Consider the following 19,027-nt stretch of genomic DNA (forward strand, 5'->3'; position numbering starts at 1 on the left):
CTACGCTTATATGGTGCAGGTGAGACAGATGACTTTTATGTAGCTCCTACCGGTGGTGAGGACGTATGAGCTCACGGAACAGTGGCCCCGTGACCGTTGCATGACTTAGGATTATTTCAGATATATTTTATTATGTTATTGATTTTTAAGAAAATTATACTTTTAATTTAGTATTTCTACACTTGGTGTTTTTGGAGCATGCAAAACTTATTTTTATTTCATGCTGATATTATTTATATTTTATTTTGAATTACATATATGTATGTGAAAGAGTGGGTGCCCGGTTAGCCAACTTGTGGCTAAGGGCTTTTATGACTTTATGTAAAACAATCTTTTGTTTAATATAATTTACACTTTTATAATGGTATTGACTTTATCTTTCTTCATATTGTTATATTATGATATACTATTGTTGTTTTGATAAAGACCTTGAATATACTATAGTGTATGTAAGATGTGGTAGCACATGGAGATGGCTATCATGAAACACATCTTATAGTCACTGTATATTCTAAACAGTTCCTAGTCAATTGAGCCGTCCGCAAATAAGGATAAGGATCGCTCGAGATTGAGACTAGCATTTGCGATGCCGAGTACCACGTTTCATTGGTATGGAACATAGAGATGTTCAAAGCATGCAAATGGATATTCATATGATGAATGATCGAACTACCCTATTCAGACTTTTCAAGTGGTTATCACTTATCTAGTGGATAAAGTCCGCGGTTTTGGTTGTACACCATTAGTCCTTATTACTTGAAACATAATTGAGACTCTATATGCTAGTACTATACTTTGACTCGTTTATCGACTCTATTGGGGTCATCTGGTGTCGAGATTGGGTACAGTTACGACACATATAGGAGTCGATGCTTTGTTGTCAAGGATTCACCACATACTTGCGAGTGTGGATATCCTATGCGATCTGAGGAGATATTAGTGTGACGAATCTCTGGCCATAGTACATGATGTGTTTTAGGTTACTTGGTGTTCCTAGTAACACATGCGATGTCACTAATAGATCTCTAAGATGTTATGCATAGTTATCGAATCTCGAATGACTCTCGATATACCAATGGTTGTTGATTCGATCGGGATATATGGATGAAGGGACCGTACTGTACGCTAACCAAATCCTACTGGTTCTTGCAGGCACTATCAGTAATACCTAGGGAATCATGGGGCGATGTTGCTAGGCGCTCTTACCATGATTCGATGGGTAAGTCGGAAATTGTTGTTCCGAGTCACAAGGAGTTGTGAGCCCACGGCTAGCTGTATTCCTGAACCATTGAGGATTACACAAGTAATGGATTACTAAAACCCCGTAGAGATAGTTAAATTTAAAGAGTTAAATTTAATGAAAGAGAAGTTGGACTTCTTAACTAAAGGGAGTGGGATTTCCTAAAATGACATAGGGATGGGCATTTTTGGAAATCACTGAATTCGGATTCAGAAAAATTATCTTGACTCTAAAAGATGCAGAAATGGTTTCTGTGCACATTGGTGAAATCAGTTTATCAATCGGAGTCACGATGAATTTTATATTAATTTCTATAACAACAGGCTTGGCTTGTTGGGCTTAAATTATGGATTGTGGGCTTTAAGGAGTTAGAGTCCTGATACAATTATAACTAGAAATTATCTATAAATAAAGGTGTTGGGTTCGAAAATTAGAGACATTGTATATTGCAATTTTAAAAAATACACTCTAGAATTTTCATGGGGATTTTTGAAATCCTCTATCCCTTTTGGAGAAAATTCGACTTGTGATTTTTGTGAAAAATTACAAATCGAATTAACAGATCATATCTGTTTATTCTCTACGTAAAACTTCTGATTGATTTATAGTGCAGTCAATCAGAGGGTTTCTGTTTTTCGTTCGTGGACCTAATTCCGGAGTTAGATCGTGACTGTCATCGGTTCCCGGGATTTACAAGAAGAGCAGATTAAATTCTGTTGGAGTCCACGATCAAGCCTTTGCTTGACGAGGTAAAAATTTAATTGTGATTTTATTTTTACTTGAACAAATTTAATCGTAAAAGTTTTGATACCCATATATGGAATCGTTCCATATAATAAAATAAAATTTTAAACTTCCGCTGCACCGGGTATCAATTCTTAATTGCTCTGATACCACTATTACGTCGCTGCCCAAGGGCAGCGAGTCCATCGCTGCCTAGGACAGCGCACGGCGCTACCCAAGGGGCAACGACGGGCTGCCCAGCCCGGCCCCTTTTTGGGGCGCGGGCTGCCCAGGATTGTCCCGGGCAGCCCGGGAAAAAATTATTTTTAATTTTTAATTAAAATTTTAATTTTTTGAAATTCTAGTTTTTGATCCGTTCGAAAATTGTTTTGATTGGTTCACGAGACATCGGATCGAATTGTTCGAGTCCGAAAATTTTAAAATTGATTTTTGGATAAATTTGAATTTTTGGAAAATTTATAAATTTTATCCGTTAAATTAAATTTTATAAAATTAATTATTTTGGTACAATTGTTGATAAGATATTATCTTATGGATGGATAAGATAAAATATGATTTTATCTTTTAAATTATGATGCCTTTGCATATTTATCCAATTATTTAATTATTGAATTAATTAATGGATAAAGGATGATCGATTGCCATGACCAATATTTTAGGTGTATGTTAGGTGATTTACATTTGTCTTATTGTTGTTGGTTAACATTAATGGGCTTGGTTTATAGCCCAATATGATTGTCATATGTAATAAAAGTGGGCCTGGTTTATGGCTCGTTCCCACCCCTAGAAATGTATCTCATATTTGTCATCGAAATTTATTGTAAATTTATTAGACTTAGTGGGAGACAAAGATTTGAAGAAATGGTGGGCCCAGCAGACAATGAAGACCGAAGAAATGTAAATTGGAAGCTAAATATAATAGGATTGCATTGCATACTTGCATATCACCTAGGATTTGACTTAGACTCGTGATTGGCAACCACTGGTCGATTAGTTAATGGGATCGATCATCCTTAAATAATATATGATATTATTGATGTATGCATGTTTAGACTAAATTGTATGAATCCCGCAAGCATACAAAAATTGCATGATGAGACAAATTTTCAAAATTAAAAATCCCTCATTTTAAATATGATTTAAAATTGATATCAAGATTAATAAAAATGGAATTTAAATATTGTTTAAATATTCCTACCTTCCATCAACGATCAATGTATGAGATGCTATCCGCGGATACGGTCCGGCTCATATTATTGGGGGGGCCCGTTCGTTGGAAAGTTGTACATTAGATCGACACATGTTATAAGTTGGGTGGAACTCCCATTGGATTGGCTCATATTATTGGGGATCCACATGGCGACCGTCCATCACAACTTAATATTGATGGGTTATCTTGACATGTCACAATAAACGGCGTCATATTATTGGGCCCTTATTGGACATGAGGTAAAAACATGGGGGTTACTTTGGAAGTAATTGGGCTCTACCTTTTGAAAATTATGGTTGGCTGATATTATTCGAGATCATGATTTGTCAATTGGACTCCATGTTCTCACTAAGGAAAACAGTTTCCCGTTTTCACTAGAGGGTAGTGAAATCGTTAAAATAGTGGGAGTGTAATTCATAAAATTAAAATTCGCCATATTTTATGTCTTAGTAAATTAATTAAACAATCATTGATTATTGTCTGTTTCCTTTTCAGTATACTATTACAAGATTTGGGTGTAATTCCTGAAGCTGTTGGTCCAGTCCCGGTGTACTGTGACAACACGGGTTCCGTTGCTCAGGCAAAGGAACCAAGGTCTCATCAGAAGTCCAAATACGTACTGAGGAAATACCACATCATCCGGGAGATCGTGGAAAGAGGAGACATCAGTGTTGAGAGAGTGGCCTCTACAGACAATATTGCTGATCCGCTTACTAAGCCCTTGCCAGGACCATTGTTTGACAAACATCGCGAAGCAATGGGATTACGTAGTATGACTAGTTGGCTTTAGGGCAAGTGGGAGATTGAAAGAGTGGGTGCCCGGTTAGCCAACTTGTGACTAAGGGCTTTTATGACTCTATGTAAAACAATCTTTTGTTTAATATAATTTACACTTTTATAATGGTATTGACTTTATCTTTCTTCATATTGTTATATTATGATATACTATTGTTGTTTTGATAAAGACCTTGAATATACTATAGTGTATGTAAGATGTGGTAGCACATGGGGATGACTATCATGAAACACATCTTATAGTCACTGTATATTCTAAACAGTTCCTAGTCAATTGAGCCGTCCGCAAATAAGGATAAGGATCGCTCGAGATTGAGACTAGCATTTGCGATGCCGAGTACCACGTTTCATTGGTATGGAACATAGAGATGTTCAAAGCATGCAAATGGATATTCATATGATGAATGATCGAACTATCCTATTCGGACTTTCCAAGTGGTTATCACTTATCGAGTGGATAAAGTCCGCGGTTTTGGTTGTACACCATTAGTCCTTATTACTTGAAACATCATTGAGACTCTATATGCTAGTACTGTACTTTGACTCGTTTATCGACTCTATTGGGGTCATCAGGTGTCGGGATTGGGTACAGTTACGACACATATAGGAGTCGATGCTTTGTTGTCAAGGATTCACCACATACTTGCGAGTGTGGATATCCTATGCGATCTGAGGAGATATTAGTGTGACGAATCTCTGGCCAGAGTACATGATGTGTTTTAGGTTACTTGGTGTTCCTAGTAACACATGCGATGTCACTAATAGATCTCCAAGATGTTATGCATAGTTATCGAATCTCGAATGACTCTCGATATACCAATGGTTGTTGATTCGATCGGGATATATGGATGAAGGGACCGTACTGTACGCTAACCAAAATCTACTGGTTCTTGCAGGCACTATCAGTAATACCTAGGGAATCATGAGGCGATGTTGCTAGGCGCTCTTACCATGATTCGATGGGTAAGTCGGAAATTGTTGTTCCGAGTCACAAGGAGTTGTGAGCCCACGGCTAGCTGTATTCCTGAACCATTGAGGGTTACACAAGTAATGGATTACTAAAACCCCGTAGAGATAGTTAAATTTAAAGAGTTAAATTTAATGAAAGAGAAGTTGGACTTCTTAACTAAAGGAAGTGAGATTTCCTAAAATGACATAGGGATGAGCATTTTTGGAAATCACTGAATTCGGATTCAGAAAAATTATCTTGACTCTAAAAGATGCAAAAATGGTTTCTGTGCACATTGGTGAAATCAGTTTATCAATCGGAGTCACGATGAATTTTATATTAATTTCTATAACAACAGGCTTGGCTTGTTGGGCTTAAGTTATGGATTGTGGGCTTTAAGGAGTTAGAGTCCTGATACAATTATAACTAGAAATTATCTATAAATAAAGGTGTTGGGTTCGAAAATTAGAGACATTGTATATTGCAATTTTTGAAAATACACTCTAGAATTTTCAAGGGAATTTTTGAAATCCTCTATCCCTTTTGGAGAAAATTCGACTTGTGATTTTTGTGAAAAATTACAAATCGAATTAACAGATCATATCTGTTTATTCTCAACGTAAAACTTCTGATTGATTTCTAGTGCAGTCAATCAGAGGGTTTATGTTTTTCGTTCGTGGACCTAATTCCGGAGTTAGATCGTTACTGTCATCGGTTCCCGGGATTTACAAGAAGAGCAGATTAAATTCTGTTGGAGTCCACGATCAAGCCTTTGCTTGACGAGGTAAAAATTTAATTGTGATTTTATTTTTACTTGAACAAATTTAATCGTAAAAGTTTTGATACCCATATATGGAATCGTTCCATATAATAAAATAAAATTTTAAACTTCCGTTGCACCGGGTATCAATTCTTAATAGATCTGAACACAGTTTTCCAATAGTATAGGCGTATATGTATTGTTATTATTTTAAAAAAAATCCGCATTTAAGTTTAAAGAGTCATAGATGTTTCATATGTCCTCACTCACACGCACACTGATAAACTTTCCAGGTGGTCACTCATCCTATAATTGCCCCAAGTCAAGCACGCTTAACTTTAGAGTTCTTATGTGATGAGCTCCCGAAAAAAAAATGCACCTTCTTGATATGAGTAGCACATATGAAATTTTTTAAGCTCTCCTCAACCATGTAGTCCCATACCTACACAGTCTCAGAATCCCTCTCATTCCGGCACGGGATCGGTTCATTCATGTCTTCCTCCGCCTAGAAGCCTACCAGGAGCCGCTCATTGTCCGTGCAACCTCTTGGCACCGACGATCACTCTCTGCCTCATCAGCCCCGGGCGTCACAATATAAATATATATATATACTTCTCTACTATTTTATAATAGTTGAAGGGTTTAAATTTATAAAAAACTATTTTTGTGGACACCAACTTTATTATTTCTTTTTTTGCCCTTTTTCTACACAATAATCTTTTGATTTATCACTTTTCAAGTGGTTCATTAAAACAGCTTCATGTTTAATTCTTTAATTAGTTTTTATTAATTTTTTAATTAATCTTTTGATTAATTTTTTAACCTCCCGCTTCTCATTCCACATCTCACTAACTCACTTCTTAATCCACAAATCCACGTTGAATTTGTAAACCGCTTGCGATTTTTCAAAAAATTTCCAACCGTCTTGCATTTCTCATTGTCTTATATAATAAATTTTATTTCTCATTTTTAAAACTCTTTTTTACCTCATTTTATTCTAAGATAACTTTTTCTTATGTATATTATCAATTCGAAATAACTCATCTAAATTACATTCATTTATATTTTGATATTGATATTTATATACTATATATAACACACGCATCACATGTACATAATTACTAGTATATTGAATAATTGCGAAATGAAAAGGCAATCAATAATCGCACAACCTTATTTCATCTAACGTTTTATTCAAATTTTATACATAATTAAAGTCATACATACATCATTTTATTATCCATATATTGATTATCATTTATATATTATATATACTTGTATCATCACTTTCTGACGATACAAATGGTGTTTCAACAATCCATATCAATGTAATAAACTCGGGCTAATTGCATTAATCTCCCCTGTGAAAAGTCTAAAAATCATAAAACCCCATAAGAAATATTAATAGACTAATGCATCCCTCAGTTTTTTAATGTAGCACATTTCACCTCTATGTTATACAAACTCGGGCACATTTATACCCTTTCATAGGGGTTTTTATGCTAATTTTTTTTAAAACATAGGGTCTAACATATTATAAATTTTACACATAGTGTTTTATGTCTTTTAAACTTTTCACAGGGAATGTGGATGCAATTAGCCATAATAAACTCATATGACGAACTGGTCCTCTAATTAACGAGCCTCAATATCTGTGAACTGGGATTGTCAATGCCCAAAGTAAAATTGGGCCGAGTTTCAAATAAGTATTATGAGTTCAAAATTCAATGCATGCATGTCAGGCCCATAGATTGTTTGTTGGCTAGTATTAATGGGCCACGATATTTTGGATCTTGTCATCGAAGTGGCGTTAATATTTTCTCCATTAACGCGTTTGTAATGAACTGGTACATCCGTACTGTTTAAAAATAAACTTATTGAATTTAAGTTTTTCTAAGCATGTTCTCGATCTGGGCCAGCACTCATAATGTGATAATTTATTATTATTTTTATTTATTGATAAAAAAATTTCATTTTGGTAAAACTTTGTGCTGTGAGCATATATATATATATATATATATATATATATATATATATATATATATATATATATATATATATTATTACATGAGAACACGAAGTCGTTACCTTTTCAATGTGCACTGTGTAAGTTTCGAATTAACGCAATAGTCTGCAAATCATATTAGTTAGTAGCTTTGTACAATAGATTCATTCGAAAAAGTGTCGACGGAAAGAATCGAACTCCAATGATTAGCCAAACGTTCAACCAACTCCAACACCTCCATGTGGCGTGCAAACACATATTCTTGTAAATCAACTAAATTGAAAAATATTTGGACTGTAAGTTGTTGCATTTGTCCTTCATAGATAAAAACATGAAAACACATTTTCTTTTTTATTGTGAAATTTTTAAACATTGAAATAGATTGAAAGAGCGATCACTCCACAGTCCACACAGAAAAAATAATGCTCGAGGTCCAGGATAACTTCGAATATGCAATCAATTTATATTATTCCAAAAAAAAGGGCGAAGGAATCCACTCGGAAAAGAGTTACGAGAAAGGCATATATGGATGAATATCGTCATAAAAAACAGGTAAGAATATTTAAAATTTAATAAAATTTATATGATATTTTACGAATAAAATGAATGATTCCACCTTACACTTATATATATATATATACTAATAAACGTGGCAAATGTGTATAATTTATTTATTTTTGTTAAAGTAACTTTTATATGAAAAATTTATAAATTATATTAAAATTCAGACATATAGAGTTGATTTTTTCTGACGATTAATCTAAATAATAAGTAGTTAAATAGAATAATTTTTTTGTCATATATAATGGGGAAAAAAGAGAAGAACGTAGAAGCGACTATGGTCTTGTGAATCTACCGGAGGAGGGATATTATATTATTTATATGATGTTCATTCTTTATTCTTGTTTGATCAATTTACGAACTTAACTCACTGATTTTTTTATTTTATTTTAATTTTAATAATTTTTCATTGAAATACTTATAGTAAACATATCAACAATTTTATGTATGACTTTATAGTTTCTTTCACACTTGCAACATAATTTCTGACATCATAATTTTTCGACACGCTTGCAAGTTGCAACAATTTCAATTAAAAAGAACGAAATTGAAGAAAGAGCAAATTCGTGGAATAAAAATAGGAAATGAAATTTTATTCTCTCATTCACATGAGCGAATATATTTAGGGTCGTGGGGGAATAATAAAAAATCACAAGGGGCGAAATGTAATTGTTCATTTTCACGGGCAACGTGAATATGAGGATAGTTTGAAAAATAAATAATCTTGTTCAATCAAATTTTTTGATTTATGACCTTTTTTAACAAAAAAATTTGCAAAATGACTTTCAAACACAAAAAAAATGGAAAAACAAAACAAAGAAAAAAATTAAAAAAAGTTATATTTTAAAATCATGATCAAACAAAGATTATTTAATTAAATAAATTCCGTAAATATGGCACCCGGGCGGTAAAATAAGGCAAATCCCAGCCATCCACCTCTTCCTTATGTTCTCTCGCTGACAGTGATGTGATTCCCCTCTTGAATTATTCATCCATTCAATCACTCAAATTTCCTGATTCCCAAAATTCACTTGAGATTTCTCTCCATTCGTATATATCTGCATAGAAAGAGAGAGGCAATCGAATCCAACGGTTGAAGATGGGGGAGCGGGGGAGAGGAGGATGCTGTCCGCCGATGGATCTGATGCGGTCCGAACCGATGCAGCTCGTCCAAATCATCATCCCCGTCGAATCGGCTAATCTATCAGTCTCGTACCTCGGAGACATCGGTCTCATACAATTCAAAGATGTTAGTATGACTGATTCTTTATATGTCTTTTGCTGGTGAAATTTTGGTATAATCAGCCGATTTTTTCAGCAATGTGATGTAGCTAGGGTTTTGCTATTGCTGCTTGGATGATTGATTTATGCATGTTACTGATTCTAAATTGTCTTTAGTACTTGGTACTTCGCAATCATTTGCAAGTTGCTCTTCATAGAATCTGGATTATGTTTAGACGAAAAAGAGATGTTGAGACTATGGAATGTGGCTGTTATTTGGTTTGATTCTATTGAGTTGCTTGTTTGTTTGGTATTATGCAGTGTTTTGAATCAATGTGCTGCAGGTAGGGTTTATTTTGAGCTATGTTGTGCTTAATTTTTTCAGTTGGAAGTTAGGGGTTTTAAATTGAAATTTTGCCGATGCACTGAAGCTAGCCTTTCTATATAAATTAATCAGTAACCAGTTATTTGCAGTTTTGTACAAGCGATAACTTCAGCCATTTACTGTGGCAACGGCATTTCCAGACTAAAAATCATCTCCTTTAGGACTTGATACTTCATGGTACAGTGTCGTTAAAAAGGGTCTAAAAACTATTTTTTTGTGATAGTATTTCTCGAAGTTATGGTCTCAAATGGTTATTAAGTGATGATGTGAAAATTGATACCAGTTTACACAGTTTATTTTAATATGCTTGTTTTTGAATATTTCTCCTGACTTATATGAATTACGTTTACTACAAGAATGCTCCCAGATTATTACTGAAAATTTTCGCCTTTTGAGTTTGTGAGCCGCTTCATCTTAAATATGATGTAATTATTTTCTTCCTCGCAGCTGAATGTGGAAAAAAGTCCATTCCAACGAACATATGCCACCCAGGTAAATGTTAGTTATGAGAGGACAAATTTTTATTTTTATTTTTATCAAGTTACTATTTGGAGGACTCTGGCAGATTTTCTTGGCGAATATATTTCGGCAGTGACAAATTAACAACGTGATATTTAAAGCTCGTGTTTGTGATGCCAGACTGTTGGTGCAGCCATTAAGAGTCTTCTTTTTTCTGATTTTCTCTCGCTTGATTATCCTCAGAAATGCTTTTAAATTAGTTATTCCATTAGAATGTCAATTGATTTGCCATATTCTTTTAGATCATCATGTTCATTCTTGTATAGTCAAACATACAACTTATCACCTGTTGGTTTTAAATTTACGCATTCTGCAGCTGCATAAATTCTTCTTGTAATGGCCCTGCAATTGCTTAACCATTACTTATTTATTTATTTTCTTTCTTTCTTTCTTTCTTCTGAAGATTAAAAGATGTGGAGAAATGGCACGAAAGTTGAGATTTTTTCGTGACCAAATGTCAAAGGCAGGGTTGTCACCTCAAGCAAGATCTATGACACAGCCTGTAATTAGTTTGGATGACCTTGAGGTATTTTTGCCTTTTGTATTTAACTCACTCTAACTATCAAATGTATATGACCCTGGCTCGTCTCTGATTTCAGGTTAAACTCGGGGACCTTGAGGCTGAGCTGGTTGAGATAAACACAAATAGTGAAAAGTTGCAGCGATCCTACAACGAACTAGTAGAATACAGGCTCGTTCTCCAAAAGGCATGTCATTTGTATTTCTCAGTGTTCGTAGCTTTTGTTGTAGATACCTAGTTCCCACCTGAGTTATGCAGAGAAGTAGAAAATATTTGTCTCCAAAAATAAAGTGAATATCCTTCTTGTTGCTCTTTTTTGGGAAAAACCTAAAAAAACCTTAAGACGAGCACATAATACAAAAGATTTATTCTTTCAGAACTAGAAAAGTTTCACTTAAATTATGACCAACAGCAGCGAGAAGAGAAAAAGGATATTGGTATAATTTATATAACTGACTTTTCGGTTCCATTTGCTTACCCCCTCGGCCCCTCCACAATTCTCTTTGTATAAAGAAGTTGATTTGATATTTACTGTTAAATTAAACAACACAAGTTCCTATTAGAAAAAGGAAACACAAAAATTTACGACACGTGTTTATCAAATACTCTGTGATATTTAGGTAATCTTTGGGAGTATGATTTGCATTAGGAATTTTTTTTTTTTGAGAATATTTGCTGTAGCATGATTAGTTTTTATTTATCAATTATACTTTACTTTAGATGTCATGTCATGAAGAATTTGTTGCGTTAGTCGTGTCCTATATTTAGTTATTATCATCATTATTATTCTTTTTTGCGTTGGATTTTTGGCAGTAATGTGAGATAAAGGATAGTCTTGTCCGTTGTGTTTACTTATACTGAGAGATGTTTCTTAAAGCAGTACCAGCAAGGAATTGATTTTTATTACATGAAACAAAGTATTTGTGCAGCTTGTATCCTTGACTGCATCTACATAATTGGAGACCTTAGAATTATCCCCTTTTATTTTTGTTCACCACTTAATTTTTCGTTGTTGATTTTCTTTTATTATTTTTTTCAGACGTTCACCATGCATTTTTTCCTACTTATACTCCAGATTTTGGTTGCTTACCCATTTTGGCTATTGTAAATGCTGTTATATTTCCTTAGGCTGGTGATTTCTTTCACTCTGCAAGGAGCAGTGCTGAGGCTCATCAAACAGAATATGCATCAAATCAAAGTGGTGAGGAGTCCTTGGAAACTCCGCTATTATCAGAGCAGGTACAAATTTGAAATGTTGATATTTGATCCTGTTTAAGTTGGGGATTTCACTCTTATTCAGAGATTTGTTCGGTCATCAGGGAGTGACAGTTGATTCTGCCAAACAAGTTAAGTTAGGATTCATCACTGGACTTGTTCCCAGGGAAAAGTCAATGGCCTTTGAGAGGATTTTATTCCGTGCGACCAGGGGTAATGTGTTTCTGAAGCAGGCTGCAGTTGATGAGACAGTCATTGATCCTGTATCTGGGGAGAAGGTTTATACAAACTATCTGGATTAATTTATGTAGTTTCTATGGCACACATTTATGGTCTGAATCATGCTTAGATACATTCTTTGTTCAGTCATTGTGGTATTAAAAAAAAGGTCAATTACTTATGTTGACTGAGACCAAAAAGTAAATGTGGAGACAACTTATTTTTGGATTTGATGACATAGGTTGAAAAAAATGTATTTGCTGTCTTTTTTTCTGGAGAAAGAGCGAAAAACAAAATTCTCAAAATATGTGAAGCATTTGGAGCAAATAGATATGCTTTCAACGAGGACTTGGGCAAGCAAGGTCAAATGATTACTGAGGTATACAAGTTACATTTGAGTTCATGTATTAGCCATTTTTTATGTACCCAATTGTTACAAACCCGTCTCTTTTGTTTCTGCTCATTCATTTCATTTCTAACATTTTTCTTAGTTTCCTTATTTTTGCAATTTGGATTACATTTGAACATTCCTCTAGTTGTTTCTTTTTCTCTTGTTTGCCAGGCTGCTATCCTATTTTTTTTGCTATAGACGAGGAAGTGGATTTGTTTCTATTTCTCCTGAATTTTTATAACACTTAATTCCTTGGCTACTCCATTTTTCAATTATATTTGGATAGTACTTTGCATAATTTCTTCTTAAATTAAATGTTTATTCCCCTTTTCTCTTCTTTGATGATCTCAAATGAGATACTGAAATTGTACTTTTGTGTTACTTCTGCTTCCATTTCAGACCTCCGGTAGACTCTCAGAGTTTAAAACTACAATAGATGCAGGCCTGGTGCATCGTGGAAACTTGCTACAAATTATTGGAGAACAATTTGAGCAGTGGAACTTCTTGGTCTGTCAACCATGGTTTAACAAATTGCTTGTAGTTTTCTTGGTTTTTGTGTGGTTTTTGTCTAAAAGTTAGCGGCTAAGCTGTGAATTATCAACCATGTACCAAAAACCAGAGTGTTTTTTGCATGTTTATTATGTCTTATGAATTTTAAACTAATTTTATAATGAAGGTGAGGAAGGAGAAATCCATATATCATACTCTTAATATGCTTAGCATAGATGTCACCAAGAAATGCCTGGTGGCAGAAGGATGGAGTCCTGTTTTCGCATCAAAACAGGTGACTACTGTCCCACATTTCTTTCTTTTTTCCCTCTTTTCTTGATTTGTGCGATGGCAAGTTTGGTCGCAGTTGTTGCTTTGAATCATGAGATTTCAAAGTGAAGTGCTATGTTTAACAGTGTTCACTCTGAAAGAGTATGTTTCTTATTTTCAGATTCAGGATGCATTGCAGCGTGCTACACATGACTCCAATTCACAGGTTGATGCTATAGTTCAAGTCTTGCAAACACGCGAAATGCCACCTACATATTTTCGAACAAACAAATTCACTACAGCTTACCAAGAGATTGTTGATGCATATGGGTGAGTTTTTCTCTATAGTAAACTGGTAGACACATTTAGGTTCATTCAAGTATAAGCTGTCTGTTTTGGAAATTGACTTGTCAAAGAGCTAATTAAATGGTGATAACTGGCAAATGTGACTGCTAGCGTTTGAACTTTGAAAAACAGCACCTGAGATAAGTTCCTATACCTTCACCAATTTGATTGACACCTGAAATAAGTTTCTAGAGGTTGGCTCTTTTTTTTGTTACATTTCATTCCATATAGTGTTCTAAATAGCGGCCAAGGCGGTCGTTGACTGCACCACACCACCTTTGCCTTAGACGGTTCTGTAGGCAGTAGAAGATTAGTAGGGCCGGGTGAGGCGGGAAAGTCAACAACTTAAAAAAACCCTAATTATTGCACATGCACTTTTCCTTCCAGACATAATATTCCCACTAGCAGTCACCCACAACCCCCGCCTCCTTCCGTCCTGAACCTCCCACTGCCGCCATCCCTGCCAGCCCACTAGGTTAGCTCTTGTATATTTCTAATAAAATGTATTGTATTGTGTGAATCTTCAATATTAATATGGCGATATCTTTATTAATTATCTTTTTATTTGCATTTATATATTTATTTGCATCTCGTATAAATTGTATTGTAATGTATGAAGCTTATTTATGCATAAACATCATTTTATTACATATATCACGTAAAGAATGATGACTATTTGTAATTGTATTGCATGATTATATATAATTATGTATAGGAAATAATTAAAAAAATTCAACTGCCTACGTGGCAGGCGGTAACTGGCCGCCCTGTCTCCGCTTACTGCCATTTACAACACTGCTTCCATTTATTAGCAATAATTACTCCACGTTGCAATACCTTGACCTAATACTCTGTTGTGTTTCAACTTTCTATATTAGTAGTTCGTCTGCAATGAGTTTAGCATTTTGTTTCAAGACAAAACATACCCTGCATGACATTTTATGCCTCTTAGTTTACTGTTGCAGGGTTGCCAAGTATCAGGAAGCAAACCCCGGTGTTTACACCATTGTAACATTTCCATTTCTTTTTGCCGTCATGTTTGGTGACTGGGGGCATGGCATATGCCTTCTACTTGCGACACTATTTTTTATTATCAGAGAGAAAAAACTCTCTAGTCAGGTAATTGCGTTCTTGTTTGACTCAGCTATCAATGGAATATATTGCAATTATTCTTAATCTCTCTGCATATATTAAAAAATGGCATCTTATAAAAAAGTTTTTGGGACTCCAGAAACACTTTACCATATAAAATCATAGGTTATTTGGCAAAATGTTAGTGATTGCGTGTGCTCCATTGACTAGTAACTCAGTTATCTCTATATGGAGGTTGTTGGTCTCCTTTATTTTGCCTAAAATACTCATTTAATTTTTTGGTTTGTTTTGTTTTGTTTTCAAAATTTGACGCACATTTACTAAATCAATGATATAACAACACGATAAAATTCTAATATTTAAAATTGTTAAAATGTGTAATGTTTTGCGCATGCACAAAGTTTGTGTTCAGTTGCTAGTGATTAGTTATTAGCAATGGGATTCTTTTTTCTTTTGTACAACTTTCTTGTACTTTTCTTGTCACTTGTTGGATCATTGTCCTGTTTCTGGTCATGAAATTGGGATGCCCAATGTATCATATTGAGCTCTGCTTATTTTCTTTGTGATTATTGTTTTAAGAAAATGTAAAACCATTCTAAACATTCAAAACCAACTTTTGAATTTGCTGTTATACAGTTGCAGTATTGTTTTGCATAGATCTTGCCAATAGCGTCATAGGCATGCTTGGGTGAGCTAACTTTTTTGTTTTTTTTTTAATTTAGAAAATTGATTGGGCAATTTGAGCTAATGCAAGTCAAACAACTAGTTATAGTATGGATTTTCTCATGACTTCTGAAATGCTTACGTATACTTCCCAAGATGTAATGTTTCGATGACACTTTTGGTGATATATATCGGTTTTTGCCTTTTTGGTTTCAATTCTGAGACCTTGCCATATTTTTTTGTTTGAGAGTTGAGACTACAACTGTACAATAATTTTTGGAGCAAGGGATTGTTTTTTATGTTAACCTCAGCTAGAATTGTGCTGATGACATCATTGATTTGGCATTGTGTACTAGGAATATCTGTTTCTTATATATGAATGTGAAATTAGTCTGATGTTATCCATCTCCATAAATGCAGAAACTTGGAGACATCATGGAAATGACCTTTGGTGGTCGATATGTCATTCTGCTTATGTCAATTTTCTCAATTTACACTGGGTTGATCTATAATGAATTTTTTTCCGTGCCATTTGAATTATTTGCCCGATCGGCATATGTGTGCCGCGATCCCGCTTGCAGGTATCTCATGGATCTTGAGTCTTTAATTAAATGTCGCTGCTCTGCTGGTATGTGAACTTTTAAATCTTGTAGGGATTCTACTACTGTGGGCTTGATCAAAGAACGAGACACCTATCCGTTTGGAGTTGACCCTGCATGGCATGGTTCCCGCAGTGAGCTACCGTTTCTTAATTCATTGAAAATGAAAATGTCGATCCTACTTGGAGTTTCCCAGATGAACCTGGGAATAATATTGAGCTATTTTAATGCCAAATTCTTCAAGAATAGCCTGAATACATGGTAAGTCGATGAAATTCAAAATATCTTGCTGATAGCACGTTTACTGATTCATCTAGATAAATTTCATATAGAAGTGCTCCGTCGGTCAATTATTTGATTAAAAATTCATCGATGATTCTTTATAGTGACTCACATCTTCCTGTCTACTATACTGACCCTGTGGTGTTGCAGGTTCCAATTTATTCCCCAGATGATATTCTTGAACAGTCTATTTGGCTACCTTTCTGTCCTTATAATCATTAAATGGTGCACTGGATCCCAAGCTGACTTATATCATGTTATGATATACATGTTTTTGAGCCCTACCGATGAGATTGGTGAAAACCAGCTGTTCCCTGGTCAGAAGACAGTTCAGGTTTGGAACAACGGAAATTAAAATGTCAAAGTCTTTTGATTTATTTCATTTCATCACTTAAATCAAAGCTTAAGATACTTGCTCTTAACTTTTGTAACTTATTTCATTCTTTGCACATTCAGCTTGTTTTGTTACTGTTGGCACTTGTTTCTGTACCATGGATGCTGTTTCCAAAGCCGTTCCTTTTAAAGAGAGAACATAACGTATGCAAGTTTTTACCTTTTTTCTGTAGTTTATCAATGACAAATTTTTTCATAATATTCTAATATCTTGTTGCGCTATCCCGACATTTTTTATACCATATATATTCAGAGGCACCATGGAGAGTCTTATGCACCCCTTCCAGGAACAGACGAGTCGTTGCAATCAGAAGCAAATCACAATTCCCATGGTCATGACGAGTTTGAATTCAGTGAAGTTTTTGTGCATCAACTTATCCATACAATAGAATTTGTGCTCGGGGCAGTCTCAAATACAGCGTCTTATCTTCGTTTATGGGCTCTTAGGTATCTTTTCACTCCACCCTGTATTTGCAACCTCGGGGGTGGGGCCGTTGGGGGGGGGGGGGTGTTGGTGGGGGTTTTCTGTCGAGTTCAGCATACTAACAAATGTTTTTTTTATTTATCTTTTTCTTTGTTTGGTGATGATCAGTCTTGCCCACTCTGAGCTGTCCACTGTGTTCTACGAGAAGGTTCTTCTTCTGGCATGGGGGTGAGTTCATTTATTTCATTGAACTATTCCTGGCTGCAGGTGTTTGTATGACCCAAACAATGTTTATCTGGTAGTTGACTAACTTCTAATATTTAGTGAATTACAGAAGGCATTTCATAGAAGTGCTAGTATTATAGTCAAATGAATGATTATGTTTTATTTCTAGCAATTGCAAGGGCCTCGTATGATATGACCCATCTCAACCAACCGTTCATTTTTGGCAGGTATAACAATGTAATTATCCTTATCGTTGGCTTAATCGTCTTCATATTCGCCACTGTTGGCGTGTTGTTAGTGATGGAAACACTTAGTGCCTTCCTCCATGCCCTGAGACTTCATTGGGTGGAGTTCCAAAATAAGTTCTATGAAGGAGATGGTTACAAGTTTTATCCATTCTCGTTCGCCTTACTCGATTACGAAGAGGAATGATACACTTGGAGATAAATTATTGTTCAAATGATATTTGTTTGTATGTGCATGGACTGGAGTCTGCTGAAGGTAATGATTCTTTAAATTGTTGCCTGGGATTTATACGTGATTCTTTTCACGTTTAGTGTTCTGTTGGTCTTGCAACATTTGTGTCCCTGAGCCGTAATAAGCAGTCTTGCGAGGCTTGCATTGGACGTCGTTTAAAGGCCCCTCAGTTGTGTTATTTATACAGATTGGTACGATATTATCTTGCTGTTTATTTTATTTCAGGAAACGGCGAAAATAAAGGTTGTATTTATCTCTTTACTGTTGAGATTTATAATTTTATATACTCGTGATGTTATTTGCCCGCGCGAGCTGGTGTAAATTTTCGGTATTCTGAAGTTATATCCTGTAATCCAAACCAGTTCTGCCTGTCTACATGGATTTAATAATGTTTCATAATTCATCTATAATTGATGTAGAATCTGTACGAATTATTTATTTATTTATATCCCAGGCATTATATTTCATTTGGCGTTGCGGAGTTTCAGGAGCCAATTTTTTTTTTTAAAAAATAAAAAATCATTGCATCTTGTGGGCCTTTAGCAGCTTCTTATTTTTCCACATTTGGTGCTCTGTTCGGCCTTGCAGACTCGGTCTTGTGTCTATAAAAGTATTTCTTGGTGCAAGTCCAGTTTTTTTAAGAATAAGAATTTTTCCGTTGGCATATGCACAATATGTCTACTCAATTGGAAGCTGTACAACATACATCTAATCACGTGCATTGTTGCATCTTTGGAACTAATATCACTCTGAGATTCCACATAAAATTAGTAAAAAAAAATTAATACCGGTTATAAGATAAATCTATTATGCCCAACAAGTACACTCACTTTCCAACTTCAAGTCTTCTAGCCCTTCTCTGGCGATACACATCGTACCGATAATCTCCTAAAGCAGATCATTATATAGCGTCTGAAACTTAAGGTGCTAGGATGAAAGATATACTTGATACAATAAATTTTATTAGAAATTATTTTTATAAGTAATTGCTTTAAAGGCTTTTGCCAACGCAAATATTCCAAATGCGATTCCAA

General features: G+C 34.9%; 1 protein-coding gene across 1 annotated transcript; it reads left to right on the forward strand.

Annotated features, from left to right (window-relative positions):
• Positions 1-9,178: 9,178 nt before the first annotated feature.
• On the forward strand, positions 9,179-18,297 carry LOC140886131 (V-type proton ATPase subunit a3-like). Its single transcript, XM_073292636.1, has 18 exons — positions 9,179-9,513; positions 10,318-10,362; positions 10,793-10,915; positions 10,989-11,096; positions 12,038-12,148; positions 12,229-12,402; positions 12,585-12,722; positions 13,134-13,241; positions 13,411-13,518; positions 13,675-13,823; positions 14,804-14,957; positions 16,014-16,174; positions 16,247-16,453; positions 16,625-16,808; positions 16,931-17,011; positions 17,121-17,314; positions 17,460-17,519; positions 17,744-18,297. Exons 1-18 carry the CDS (start codon positions 9,364-9,366, stop codon positions 17,946-17,948), a joined length of 2,460 nt encoding a protein of 819 aa, XP_073148737.1. The 5' UTR covers positions 9,179-9,363; the 3' UTR covers positions 17,949-18,297.
• The last annotated feature ends 730 nt before the right edge of the window (positions 18,298-19,027 follow it).

Source organism: Henckelia pumila, chromosome 3 (genome assembly GCF_033568475.1).
Source record: "Henckelia pumila isolate YLH828 chromosome 3, ASM3356847v2, whole genome shotgun sequence".
Lineage (NCBI taxonomy): Eukaryota > Viridiplantae > Streptophyta > Magnoliopsida > Lamiales > Gesneriaceae > Henckelia > Henckelia pumila.